Source organism: Nilaparvata lugens, chromosome 3, assembly GCF_014356525.2.
Source record: "Nilaparvata lugens isolate BPH chromosome 3, ASM1435652v1, whole genome shotgun sequence".
Lineage (NCBI taxonomy): Eukaryota > Metazoa > Arthropoda > Insecta > Hemiptera > Delphacidae > Nilaparvata > Nilaparvata lugens.
Window position 1 is genome coordinate 47,088,597 of NC_052506.1, and position 14,036 is coordinate 47,102,632.

The following is a 14,036-nucleotide window of genomic DNA, read 5'->3' on the forward strand; positions in this document are numbered from 1 at the left end:
AGTAGTTCTCTGAACAGTAGACCTCGCGCAGTTATAAACCGCAGCCTCCTCTTATACTGTCCATCAGAGTAAATCCTGTCTGTATGTCGTGTCGGCGAGATATCGGTGTGAAAACGGCTAATGGCTGTTAGGTTTGGTGTATCAAAAATGCTAACATCAAAAGCTAATCTCCTTCAAGACATACTGGCAACAGGACAGCCCAAGTTCAAAGCAGAGAAAGTTCGAGAGACAATACTATGCTATTTTAGTTATTAATTGCATGCGTTATTGCACGCAATCAATAGTTCATTTATTTACTCACAATGGAGACAACGGGTTTCCCCAAATATGTCTCCTTAACAATAAAAATTGTTACAGATACAACTGAAAAAAGAAAAATAATACGAACTTATGCAATAATAAATAATACAAACAACAAAAATACCACCTAATTCAAAAATGAAAAATAAAAATATTTTAAATACGGTACTTATAAAAAAAGTAAAAATAAAACAAATTCAGAATTCATAATTCCAAAACTTATAAAAATTAAAGAATATAATAACAAATAATGAACAAAAATTTTATCAATAGAATAAATTATAACATTTTATAACTGAACGACGTCCCAAACCATATGCACATCCACTCTGATACACTAACTATTTATTTGATCAGATCATAAGATTTAATCATCATATAAAGCTTTCCGGAATTTAGCGCGAGAAAACCAGAAGACATCTAGGCGCCCAGACAAGCTGTTATAAGTTCTTTGCATCCTATTTAATAGTGCAAAAAAATGCATTCAATGAGACATGCAATTTATAGTCTACACAGCTGCTGATTTTTTCCTTTTATTTTATCCTTGATATGCAAAATTTCCAAAAACCTTGTATATACGTCGACGCGCAATTTAAAAAGGAACATACCTGTCAAATTTCATAAAAATCTATTACCGCGTTTCGCCGTAAATGTATAAACATTAAGAGAAATGCCAAACCGTCGACTTGAATCTAAGACCTCACTTTGCTCTGTCAATTAATATTGAACATAAAGTTTCGCGAGAAAGGACGTCCTTCTCATCCATCAACCAATTCCTCACTAACCCACAACATCGCTTTAACAATGCGTTGTTAGAGTAAACGATTAAGAAAATTTTCCTACAGCGATCATTATAATATTGAATATCGGGGCACCGAGCTTCGCTCGTTATTTACTGATTAATTTCTTTATTATTGATAAACAGAACATAATTCTTTAAAATGATTGGGGAAGTACTAACAGGCACAGCCCAAAACGGTTTCTTCCCCAAATTTTGATTTATACACTATAAATGGTCCAAAAAGTAGGTTAGGTATGTTCCATACACTTGAATTCAGGTCCAGTTTTTAGTCAAAAAAATTAAAAACAGAAATGTTTCAATTTAGATTGTCTACAAACCAAATTGAATACAATAACGAAATAACACTCACTAATCACTTAAAACTGTAAAATAATGAGTAATTTTGAAAATTCTGATATAGCCTACTTTTTTTGAATGATATATCAAGTCATGTCAACAAATCAGATATTTTGATCACGTTGATTAAAATTTCTAGATAATCGTGAGATCAGCTGGATAATCCCACACACATGCACTCGTTCTCACTATCTTCCATTACGGTATCGACAGACGACAAAATTTCCAGCTGTTTTTCCAAGGACGTATTTATCCTTTTAATGTCCTTCAGCGAGTTATCCAAGGGTTGAGACCTAGTGCAATCGAATCTTCATATCATAAACCTACTTTATTCCAAATTTCGTGAAAATCGTTAGAGCCGTTTTCGAGATCCGTTGAACATAAATATATACCAATATAACCATATAACTACATAATCAGATAACCATATAAATAAATATATACAGAAATTGCTCGCTTAATATAATAGGATTATTTCGATTAATTTCTTGCCGGATAATATTTCTTGTGAGATCAGCGGATTGAATGCAATAGTTCAACAGCTGTTGTTAATTTTGTCCCACTCCCACACACGCAATCGCTCACTCACTTCATTATCAGCACAAAAGAAAAAGATCCCCGTTTGCTTAATAATTCAATGAAAAATCCTGAATTCCTTTTACATTTTCCTGGTATTACTGATATTGAATCATCTATTTGAACTTCGACATAGAAAATTATCCATGATGAATAGAAATAGACAAGCATCCATTGGGAGACAAAGAACATTCTTATTTTGTTTGCGAAATATACTGCAAATTGGAATCAAATCATTGAATTGGTTTAAAACCACAGTATTTGAAAAGAATATGTTTTTTGAAGCTGAAAACTTCTTTGTTATGTTCTTCTAACATAAGTAACAATCAATATTGATTCAGTTTGCAACTCATTGTCATAGAATTTTAAGCTCGGTAGAACACTGTACAGGAGTTGAGTAACGTTCAAATATTGATTTGAAAATATTTAATAACAAATCAAATTTGACAAGAAGTAGCGTGGAAATGAATGTTATGGATTTTAAGGAATCTAGCGCATTGAGAAAACACAAAATATTTATAATACAAATAATATTATTATTGATGTAGAATATCATCGAATATTAACCTAAAGCAACCAAAAATAGTTAATTAGAAAAATGTTTATTCAAGGAAATCCGTCATCATCTTCTTCGGCCATTTCCTTGGCTAGTTCCAAGTCCTGCTGTTCCCGTTCACGACGCTCTTCAGCCGATTCAAGGTCCTTGCCATAGGACTTGGGAGGATACCGCATTGCCTTCACGCTCTGATTGTGGAGATCCAAACAGAACGAAATTCTCTGATGGAAAGCCAGCTGAGGCTCACGGGTGCAGTAGATGTCGGTTGATTCCTTACTCTGAACATACCCCTTCTCTGGGTCCAGGGTGGCCTCAATCACTCCGTCTCTGATAGCTTTAGCGACTATAAACTCAGCGTCCTCGGGAGAGTCGAGGCCTAGCTTCTTGGCGATACTGGCGGGTGTTATTTTCGAGTAAGACAGTCCAATACTTCTGATAGCGGTTTTGATGACATTGTGTCTGAGACGAAGGATGAGAGTGAATGTGTGGTCTGATCGGAACTGGGGGCCGAAGTTCTCTAGCACTTCGCCAAATCGCTGCAGATCACCTAGCCTGACAGCGTGAGTGAGTTGGAAGTAGGGCGCAAGCGCACGTCGCAGAGCCGCTTGCCGGAACGTCTGGCGGTCGGGGATGTCTCCCAACAGCAGCTCTACAGTGACGGCCAGCTTTTGGGCGGTTTGCCGGAATCCAACAGCAGCCGTCTGCGGCGCCTTTCTCATTGCTTGCACGAGATGCTTGTGAGCTGCTGAGTACTCCAAACGAGCAGCTTTTATCCGACCAAGGTAGTAGAGGAATCGTGCCCACTCATTGTTACTGGCAGTTTCTGGAAACACAGACTTTGAAACCAGTTTGTCTGCCTGATCATACAGGTTGTAATGCAGGTAGTTCCTTAGGAGACAGTTGATGAGTACTGCTTGACCTTCGAAGTCGTTCCTCAGAGTTGCTGTTCTGAGTCTTGAATGCAAGAAACCTCTGGTTTTGTCCAGCTGATTAGTAAGCTCATAGCTGCGAGAATGATAGAAGTAGCACTTGGCAGCAACCAGATCCAAGGTTCTCCTGTTTTGAGTGGTAATCTTAGCCATAAGTTGGTCGGAGCACTGAACGGCTTCAGCGTATTTCTCAGTATCAATTAATTTCACAAGTACAAGAAGGTGAAGATATGTATCGATTTCTGGGATTAATGGTGTGTTAGAGCTTTTGCCACTGCGCATCCTCTGATTGGTGGTGTTCTCTGTTTCCATGGGCTCATCAACGTAGGCAAGCAGGGCTTCCTTCTCAGTAGAAGAGTGAGTGAAGAAACCTGATATCAAACCCCGAAGAACTACTGGATTTAGCTTCCTACGTGTATTTGGGAGACATCTTAAAACTCTCAAAACAAACCTTGGCTCCTTTGTTTGAACAGCCTTCTCGATCTGTCTGATTTGTTCACGGATTTCTTGAACAGTGAGGAGGTCGACATCCTTCTTATCAGCCGGTGCCTCCACGTCCTCGGTTGGACTGTCCACACTCTTCATCTCCACATCTGCTACTTGCTCCACACCTGGCATCGTTCAACCAACGATTTGCTGCAACAAAAGAAACAGTAAGAAAGTTGTGCAATTCTTAGCAGAATAATCTTACATCAACAAAACCAAAACACTGTATACTTGTTTATACAATTATTATACAATCATAAATCATACATTGGTGGTTGGCAGCCGTGGTCTGCCGTGAAAAGTAATGAGTGGTAACAAGTCCGTGAAAGGATTGGAATTATAGTGATATATTCATTTCAGAGTGCTACTTTTGTGTGATTCATCAAATCTTTGAGGACTGTGCCAAAAATTTTTTTTTTCGAAATTATAACTTTCCCAAGATAAAATTTTATTAGAGTGCTGGATTAATGTTGTGATTTTCTCACGGTATCGGAGTAGTTTCATGATGTCATTCCACGCATTACGTAATTAAATTCTAATATTTCCTCTATTGTTTTCCAACGTTTTCCTAGAGTACTTAGAATTGTTGTAGATGCAAAATCATCATAAAAAATCAGTTGAACGTCCATTCTATTGCTGAGTCTTCTACTTTGACTGAGGGAATTTTCCCATATTCTGTCCTTGTTAGTTCTATTCCTTTCTCGTTCTATTGAGGGAAATTATTGTCGTCCCCACCACGTCCTTTGTAATTTGGTACTTTTTAATGCATAATATTGCCAGCCCTGATACCTATTTTTGAGCCTGATTCGGTCGACTTGGAGACCTGAACAGGAGACCGATTTTAGATTCTGTAGAGTACAGACATTATTTTCTGAGCTGATTTAATCATGACATATTCGTCTTGTTTTTTGTTCTCTCCTGGAGACTAAAATTATATAGGCCTAATCGGGAATCATGTATTCCATCAGTTTTTAATCGCTTATCTTTTCTTCAATAACTTATTTATGAAGTATTTTATTTAATTCAGAGCGGTTGACTGCTGCACTTTATTATTATTGTAGGCTATGGATTAGTGACAGTCAAAAACCCATTTAATGGTGAGTAATGAATATTTTATAGTATTATTGTATGATTGAATTTTACTGAATTTTGCAGTCTTACATCTGAGATGTATGGCGATATCCTAATGTACAAGAAAGTTATACTAAATGGAATATATTCCTATTTTTTTATTAGTACAGTCATTTATATCTCTGACCTTTTGTAATTGTGAGTAAAGTTTGAAATACTCACTGGTTGTACATCAACTGTAACTCTGTAACTGTTCATCATTCTTCTAACTAGTAATTTCTTTTCATAATCCCATTCATTATAGATTTCAAATTCTACAATTAAAACCTATAATATTTATGTAAATTGTATGTATTGTATTCATTAGATGATTTCTTGAGAAATCATTCATTGAATACAATATTTAGTATGTTATTTGTTTTAGCATTACAAGTAGTTGTGACTTGTGTTGCAGGATTTTGTGTGTGTGTGTGTGTGTGTATTCTTGAATACTCATTCGAGGATCGTGCTGTAAATATGCCTTGCTGTCAAACGAGGGCTTACGAATTCGCCGACCGAGATGGCCGGTAATATCGGACATCTGACCTTGCCATGCGGGGCTGAAAGACGATCTTTGATCTGACGCCACTAGCCCGATGCCTGGAGGCCATCACCCTTCATCCTCATTCATCACCCTTTGGACACCGGACTCGAGGACGACAGATCTTAGATAAGTACTTGATACCCCCACTACAATATCAGATGTGCCCCCGTATATATGGTCTCTTAAAGACGTATTGTATTTGGTCTCTTATAGACATGAGTATTTGGTCTCTTAAAGACATGAGTATTATTTGATCTCTTAAAGACATGTTGTGTTGGTCTCTTAAAGACAGATTGATTAGATTAGATTAGATTATCCATGTAAAGATGCATTTTGTAATATTTTCTATATTATTCTCATTATTATAAGAGCAGTCAGTCAACCGCATATCTATGTTTTTAATTCCAAGACCCTCAAACCACTAGAATTAGGATCACATTATTGATCGGATAAAAATCCGCATACTTCAGGGCCTAGCACAATTTCAACAACTAAGCCTTCTCCGACAAAATCATTTGTCACCAGGAGAACGGCTTAGGACCGATAATGATTAGCTGAGTATATTTGTTCCTCTTAAACACTGTTTTGAATCTTGAAAGTCAGTTAAAGTTGACAAGGTTAATATTTGAGGTTAGAAAGATTGAATACGAGGTAAGTAGGGTGTGGCTAGGGATAGGTATCGATTGATCGGGATAATCGATTAATTTCTAATCGATGTCAGACAAAGCTTCGATCTATCAGAGCATCGATTATTATATTCTCGACGGGAAATAATCATCGATTAATCGACTGGAAATAATAAATCAACAGGCAAACAGCTCGAAATCGAAATGGGTACAGTTAGTCCATTCAAATAGTAGTTTTTTAGGAAACAGCCCTGAAAGATTTTTTCTCGACGGTTCTATATGTATTTTGGGGCGCTGAATTCGAATCTGAAATTTGCTGACTCGCCAGAGGGCGGCTTCACCCCCAAAACCCCCTGAATTTTTTTTTAATTTCCCCATTCAATCTCGAAAACTTAGAGTTTTTGGAGAAAAATCATTCTCTACAAAATTAAAGATAATAAAATGTCCAATAAATTGAGTGGTCGCGCAGGATTCTACCATTTTTGGTTCCGGAGCTACGAATTTTCAAAAAAGGGGTAGTTTTTAAGGGGTTTTCAAAATTATGCAAACCTACCACTTCTACCCTATATTTCTAGTACAGATAAAAAACCACACATCACGTGAAAGAACAATTAATTCCGAACAAGATTCCTTAGGAATTTTCGAATTTAGTAGTGGGGGAATACACCCAAAAATAGAAAATCATGTTCTACAGCCAAAACTCAAATTTTTCATTATAATACCTTTTCAAGGCCTCCCTAACAAAAAATACATATTTCGGCTGAAATCATCTCACGAGGGTTATTTTCTATGAGAATCACCCGTAGAAACATTTAATTTCAGTATTTCCTAGTGGGGGTGTACGTCATAAGGATACGTCAAGGATCAAAACTTTGACCACTTATAACTTCTGACAAAATGATCAGATCTCATCGTACTACAGCTCATTCTTATCAGCTCGTCAAGGCGGTTCAAAATCATGTATCATAACTAAAATTTGATGAAAAAATTCCTTTTTTAGTGGATTTTAGCCCATATTTGAATACACAGAAAATGGTATTTGGTCTTGATTTGATGAACAGAATCTCCTCTTCCATATGAGATAAATGAATTTTGTTAAAATATAATCGTGGGGTAAGATACGTTTGTTTCAAGAAATCAAGAAATTTGCGATATTTTCCTCATTTTTACAGTCTCGTCTGTTTTTCGATAATGAACAGTCATGCAAGATGGATTTGAGGCAACGGAGCTTATAGAGCATGTAATTTTCTTTCATTTGAGACCAATCGCAAGTTTCTATCAGGTGTCTTACTCGTTCTAGAGACTCTTGAATAACAGTAAAATCGCAGAAAAAATGAGAAAATGCTTCGAGAAAAATTCTTTCGGGGCTGTTTCCTGAAAAACGACCATTTTTTGACTGGACTAAGTAGATTGAAAGCTAGGAAGAATTCTGGAAAAGCTAGGGAAGCTGGATATTCTTGAAAACAAGGTAAATGCTATTAATGGATTTTTTGGAAAGGAATAGAAAGTATAAAAGCGGAAATTCAAGCTATAAAACAGAAGTGTTTGACAACCGATAGGTATAATGCTGAAAAAGAGATGAGATACAACCTATTATTTTTTGAAGTTCAGGCAAAAACCTTTTTTCGCAATGAATGAGGAGATAATGATAATAGGTACTGAAATACCTTGTACCGAAAATATATGAGAGCTATATCAAAGACATTTGGAAGACAAATAAGAAGAAGGACAAATTACCGGTAGTTGTAAAATTGAACTCACTAGTTGTTCGAAATCTTATCTTGAGAAAGAAACGTGCTCTAAAAGAAAGCTCTCAATTCGAACACATTAGAATAAAAGAAGATCTAACCAGAGAGGTTCGGGGAACAAGAAAACTGCTCTTTCCACATCTCATAAGGCTGAAAAAAGAAGGGAGCAAGGTAGTAATGATAGGCAATAGATTGAACTTCTATCTCTGGAAGAGCTTGATAATGGAGGAGAAACCAGTTCAAAGAGCAGCAGGAGTGAAGAGACATCCCCAAGGAACCTGGAAGATAACATACGAAACAAACAACCGATAAAAAAGGGAAAGAGAGCAGCAAGACAGAATAGTTTTGATAGATTTGTAACAAACTGACTGCAAAAATTTACTGGAACAGACAATCTCAGCTTACAGCGAGAGAAACAAAGTAAAACTGTAGAGGAAGACAAAGAGAATATGAGAGCTACAAGAAGAGAGGATTGGAGAGGAATCATGGAAAACAGGTTCGAATTTTCAGAAAAATTTAAACGGCAAGAAGTATACTCGGACTTTGACTGCAACAGAGAATGGATAACAGAGTTGAGAACACGGACATTTTGAAAAGGATTTATTTGAAGTATCTGCAGCGAGGAGCTCATCTAATCAATTGGAGATTGGCCGGTCACGTAGCAAGGATGGAAGCTGACAGTTGGGCGAAGACATAAGGGAATGGATACCACGGGACAGGACCAGAGGAAGGAGACGCATCCAGCACTCCGATGAACGGATGAATTTTTTCAACAAGTTGGAGATTTGTGGCTGACTGAAGCTAGAGACGGGGGAGATGTGCAAAAATTATTGACACTGAGAAAAATTGAAAAATGTTATAATGTAAATTAATGTGAAATATTGTATTCGTTGCAACCACATATACCACATAAGAGAGGCGTTTGTTCTTTTAAGAATGTAAATAAAGCTATATTATTATTATTATTATAAATCATACATTGCCCAAAATTGTTCTTTCGCCAAATTATCATTACCTGAATTACCTTCCTCTCCACCAATACCAGCAGGACCGGATGGGTTGCGTCTGAGAGTTGAAATAATTTTTTTTTCACAATTCAACTATCGAGGTGGCAACATGAGTTAAACAAGGCCTACCAAGTAGGCCTAGCTCAGAAAATGTTTGTGAATTGCATTCTCCTAAGACTGCACTTAAGTGTTGAGTTGAATGATGGTGTTTTCAACCTCTTAAAATCCACTGGCAATTTACTGAAGATCCGCAAGGCTAACTCGGGAAATGCATCACGGGTCTTTGACAAACGGCAGTATGGCAGATCTATAAGACCTCGACTTCTAGTGTTGTGACCATGAAAGTCATTCCTTATGTTGAACCTTACAAGATTAGCTTGCACAAACACAGGACACAAATATAGATGCCTAATGAATTTTGATAGATACGCCTGAATAATAATAGATAACATATGTATTGGTGATGGCGAGATGACCAGTTTCTTTGAGTTATTTTGATCCTCACATCTTCTAGTGCCATCTTGATGAACTTTCTGTTCTATCCTTCTAGTGCCATATTGATGAACTTTCTGTTATATCTGGGGCCTATTTCACAAAGGTACAAGTATTGTTACCAACCATGGTTACGAACAAGTACTTGTAGTTACAAGTTTACAAGTACTCACGTTTTACAAAAATTTATGATCTACAAGTTTACAATTTTACAAGTCTACAAGTACTTCAATAGTAAACATAACCTATTTTCATGATGATTTCCTTTTTTCATCCTTTATAAAGGTTACTTGTACTTTTCAATAATTACTTTGAAAATATTTGAAAGCAATATAATGTTTTTTGTACAGTCTACTTCATTTATTGCTGAATTTGTAACCTACACACTATATTATATACTCTGTATATAAATAGTAGATGTACTATATATAATACACTTGTTCGTAACAAGCAAATCACTTGTAATCTTGTAGAAATTCATTGTAACTACAAGTTTACAATTCTGCTTTTGTGAAACGCTAGTAATCAGCTGTTCTCCAAAACCATGGTTGGCAACAAGACTTGTAACCTACTTGTACCTTTGTGAGACGGGCCCCTGAAATCTATCCAGCTTACGCTGGTCAGCGATTGATTGAATTGAAAACTATATTTAATGTTGAATAAAATAAATAAAGAGTTCAGAAGGAGTCAATAGGTAGTGGGACCTTAGAGACATTATTAATGACCTTTATTTAGACATTTGCCCAGTTTCACTAAGCTCGGTCAAGACTATGATCAAATAAGGGTCAGTCTAAAACACGTTTACTGGAACAACATTAGATTTCTATGTCAATATTTAGTTAAAATTACTATCGATGATTCCAGAGAAACACGTGTGAGGCGTTCCCAGCTTTACCGTGTTCAAAAGTTTTGACCGAGCTTAGTTAAACCGGGCATTGAAGTTTTTTCAACGATTATATCCATTTCAACTGTATGGAAAGTGAGTAGGCCTTCTATTTTGAAATTATGTAAAGAAAAAGTTTGCAATTTATAGAAACTACTTCTGTTGGGCAACAAATAAAGTCACAAACGATTTACATTAGAAATAATTGATAGAATAATATTTTAATATTACCTAGGCCTATATATTTCAATTTCTGTATCACAGTGAATTCAATAAAAGATAAAATTAAGATACAAAACTAACATATAACGTAAACGCAATTGGAAAATGATTGTAATTCAGAAGTAGATTTTCATATTTCAATGTAGGGCCTAAATAAGAATTTGGGCGTAGGATAGTTTATTCATTCAATTTATTACTTGTCATGGCTAAACAATGGTAAGCATAGACAATAGTCACGTACATTGAAATTTTAACATTCATTTACAAAGTAAGACTAGATAAATTTTTGAAGTTGTGAAAATATAATATTTGAAAACCTATAAATAATATGTCAGTTACATCTCATACTTATATAGAAACAATAAAATCTGGAAACAGCTTTTAAAGTCTGGAAACAGCGCAGCAGGATAAAGCAATCCTACTTATTAGGATAAATGTTATCAAAGTTCCAAAGTTCTGGAAGCTTGAACATTTTTAACTTCATTACTTTTATCAAGCTTATAGATATTAAAAACAATTTCAAATAAATTAGAGATTGTCAATGATTTTACAGAATTTGATATAAGAAAAAAAAAGGAAAGTTGAATCTTCAATCTTCAATTAAATTTCAATGTTTTACTTTTAATAGGCTAGTTTTAAGGAGCAGCTTACCTACTGAATTACAAACTTGAAGAGAAATTTAATGAAATCGTTTGAAAGTTTTTAAGGTAGCTCAAGTGAGTTAGTTAATGAAATATTTACTTATACAGGTGATTTAAACAAAAATTTTTTTAGATAACTCACGGTAGACCTACTCTTTATTTAAGGTGTATGTTATTATTTGTTAATGTATGGACACTTTAGTATGTATTCCGCAAACCATAATTACTAAAGTGCAGTCATGAATGCTTTATTGATTAACCTAGCAGAACCACTGGGTCAACAAATTTTAAAATATCAATGTAAATTCTCCTCAATAATTACAGTAGTAAGAATTGTTGTGTTCATTCTAATAAAAGAACGGTAGCCTACTGTAGCCTAATAATTAAGTATGGTAGGCTAGGACTTATTATGAAAGTTCATAAAAAATATCACAGTGCTTTATTGAACATCTAAATAAGTGATAAATTTTTTTGAATGGATTGTAGGCTATTTCATAGACTAATATGCTATAAACTTACTGATGCAAACAATAATAATTTTCTAGGAAGATTTTAACACATAAACAAACGTAAATTAGGAATAATTAACATTATTTTAGTAATATAATTAGTAAAGAATTATAATAGAAAAACTCTATACTCACAATTTGAGAAAATAAATAAAATTTGATAAAACACCAAGTTGAATAAATATTAATTTCAATTTTAAATGAAAACTATTTTATTTCTAATAACCTCACAAATCAGACGGCAACAAGACAGAAAATAATGCTGAGTAGCCCTCGTCATCGAATGCCATGGAGATTTAGATAAGTAGAGTTGCATGAAATGAGACTGTGTCAACTATCTATACACTTCTTAGCGCACTCTACCTGTGAGCATCAAGTTTTGAAAAGTGAAAATCGCTCACTTATGAAGTCTAAGACCAGTTATAGAATATAACCGGTTAGACCAGTATAACTTAACTTAACTTATAGACAGACTATAACTGGTCTGAGGTATAAATAATAATAATTGACGATTTTTTTGGGGGTCGCAGAGAATCGCCAGCCCTTAAAACAACCACAGCCACTAAAATTGGACAAATTTATTGTGCTATCGTAAACTGGGACGACGACAAACTATGTCTTTTTTCGATCCAGCTTGTCGCTTCACACCACCACCCCCGGCCGAGAAATTCTATTGACCAAACGTAGGCAACGTTTTCCAACTTGTCGAAAGTGGCATCTTTTTACAGAGCTGTAGATTATTATTTTTTCAATTCATATTGTTGGTTGAATATTATGAAGGACAATATTTTTAAGAATCATTGAATATTCTGATAACACAAAAATGTAATTTATAAATATTGTTTGCTATTTTTCGAAGACACAATATAATTATTATGTACTAGCAGGTAACCCATGCTGCGCAAGGGTCTAATTAAAAACTTGAGCTACTGAATTCTTGAAGAATCTAAAATAGGCCTATAATCTACCTTGGTAAAAATTAAGAATTTATATGCAAATTTTCAAGATGAAGTGTCATTAATGTATTTCCTATCCAGTATGTGTATAATAACTGTATAAGCCAATTCTTTTCATTATTATCCAATAGATAACTGAAGGAGACATAATACTTGAAAACCTAACAGTATCATATTAATTTTTTTCAATACCGTACATCAATTTTAGTATCGATTAGATCCTACCTAATTTGAATAAGGTATCCATTTGTTTCCCAAATACCGGTAACTAACAAAACACCTACAATACTAAATTGAAGACTGTTTTGGGCTTAATGCCTGTAGTCTTCCTCGTTTTTGTAAGGGATAAATAAATATTCGTTTCCGAGTTTGTGTCTGATAGTACATTATAACTGAAGAATATAAATTATTACTAATTTTATTGTGATCTATTCATGCTTTTCTTATGAATTCCATTGATACAACATATTATGCTATGTCCATTTCATTTGTACTGGTTAAAAAATTTTACATTAAATAGTTATTCGATGAAATCTGAGTTCAATCATAATGAAAACAACTTCCATCAAAGAATAATTTATAATAATACGTTATTACGTTTCAAGGGAAAAAATTAAGTACAAAAAAATTGGAAGGAACAGGGATTCGACCCGAGAAGCATTCACTCCATAGTCGAGTACTCTACCACTAGACCATGACTGAGGTCTTAATTGAATGTCTTGTAACGTTATAACCTCCTTATAAAAAACACATTTTACAACAATGAACAATGTATGCCAAATGGAACTTCTTGTCCCATGAATGAAATGTATAGTTTAATTCTGAAAAATCTAGAAGGAAAATTGAAATTTGGGCTTTGAGGTGCATGAGATTGATAAATTCAGGGGGCGGAGCCCCCTGGCTAGACAGATATGGGAAGCGAAGCGAGCCTGATGGCTAGTAACTTATATTTACTGTACTAGTTGGAATCTATTGTTGGGCTCTATTTATTTTTTCAATTTTATGTGTTCAGTTGAATAGCAATAGCTTTAAAGCCATTATACTGTTATAACTGAATGCAAATATTTTTGGTTTCTGATACAGTACTTCTGCCGGTACAAACTGCTTTTCAGTTAAACCGCCAAGTTCAATTTCACAAAATCGAAATGTAACTTGCTGGGTCCAAGCAAACTGCATTGAATCTAATTGAATTAGATTTTCTTGACCTCAAGGATACCTCGAACTTCCAATAAAATTAACAATAAATTGAACAAGAATTTCGTAGTGATTAAATTTTCATCAATTTATTATCACTATTCCTGGAAAAGGTACTA

At 34.8% G+C, this 14,036-nt stretch overlaps 1 protein-coding gene across 1 annotated transcript; it reads right to left on the reverse strand.

Moving 5' to 3' along the window:
- Nucleotides 1-2,425: 2,425 nt before the first annotated feature.
- LOC111046342 (probable 26S proteasome non-ATPase regulatory subunit 3) lies at nucleotides 2,426-12,135 on the reverse strand. Its single transcript, XM_022331868.2, has 2 exons — nucleotides 11,903-12,135; nucleotides 2,426-4,135 (listed from the first exon to the last, which is right to left on the reverse strand). The coding sequence occupies exon 2, from the start codon at nucleotides 4,115-4,117 to the stop codon at nucleotides 2,621-2,623; it is 1,497 nt and encodes a 498-aa protein (XP_022187560.2). The 5' UTR covers nucleotides 4,118-4,135; nucleotides 11,903-12,135; the 3' UTR covers nucleotides 2,426-2,620.
- Nucleotides 12,136-14,036: the final 1,901 nt, after the last annotated feature.

Excerpts from the sequence above, each read along its gene's own strand:
- LOC111046342 (XM_022331868.2), bottom strand. The coding sequence starts at position 4,117 with ATGCCAGGTGTGGAGCAAGTAGCAGATGTGGAGATGAAGAGTGTGGAC.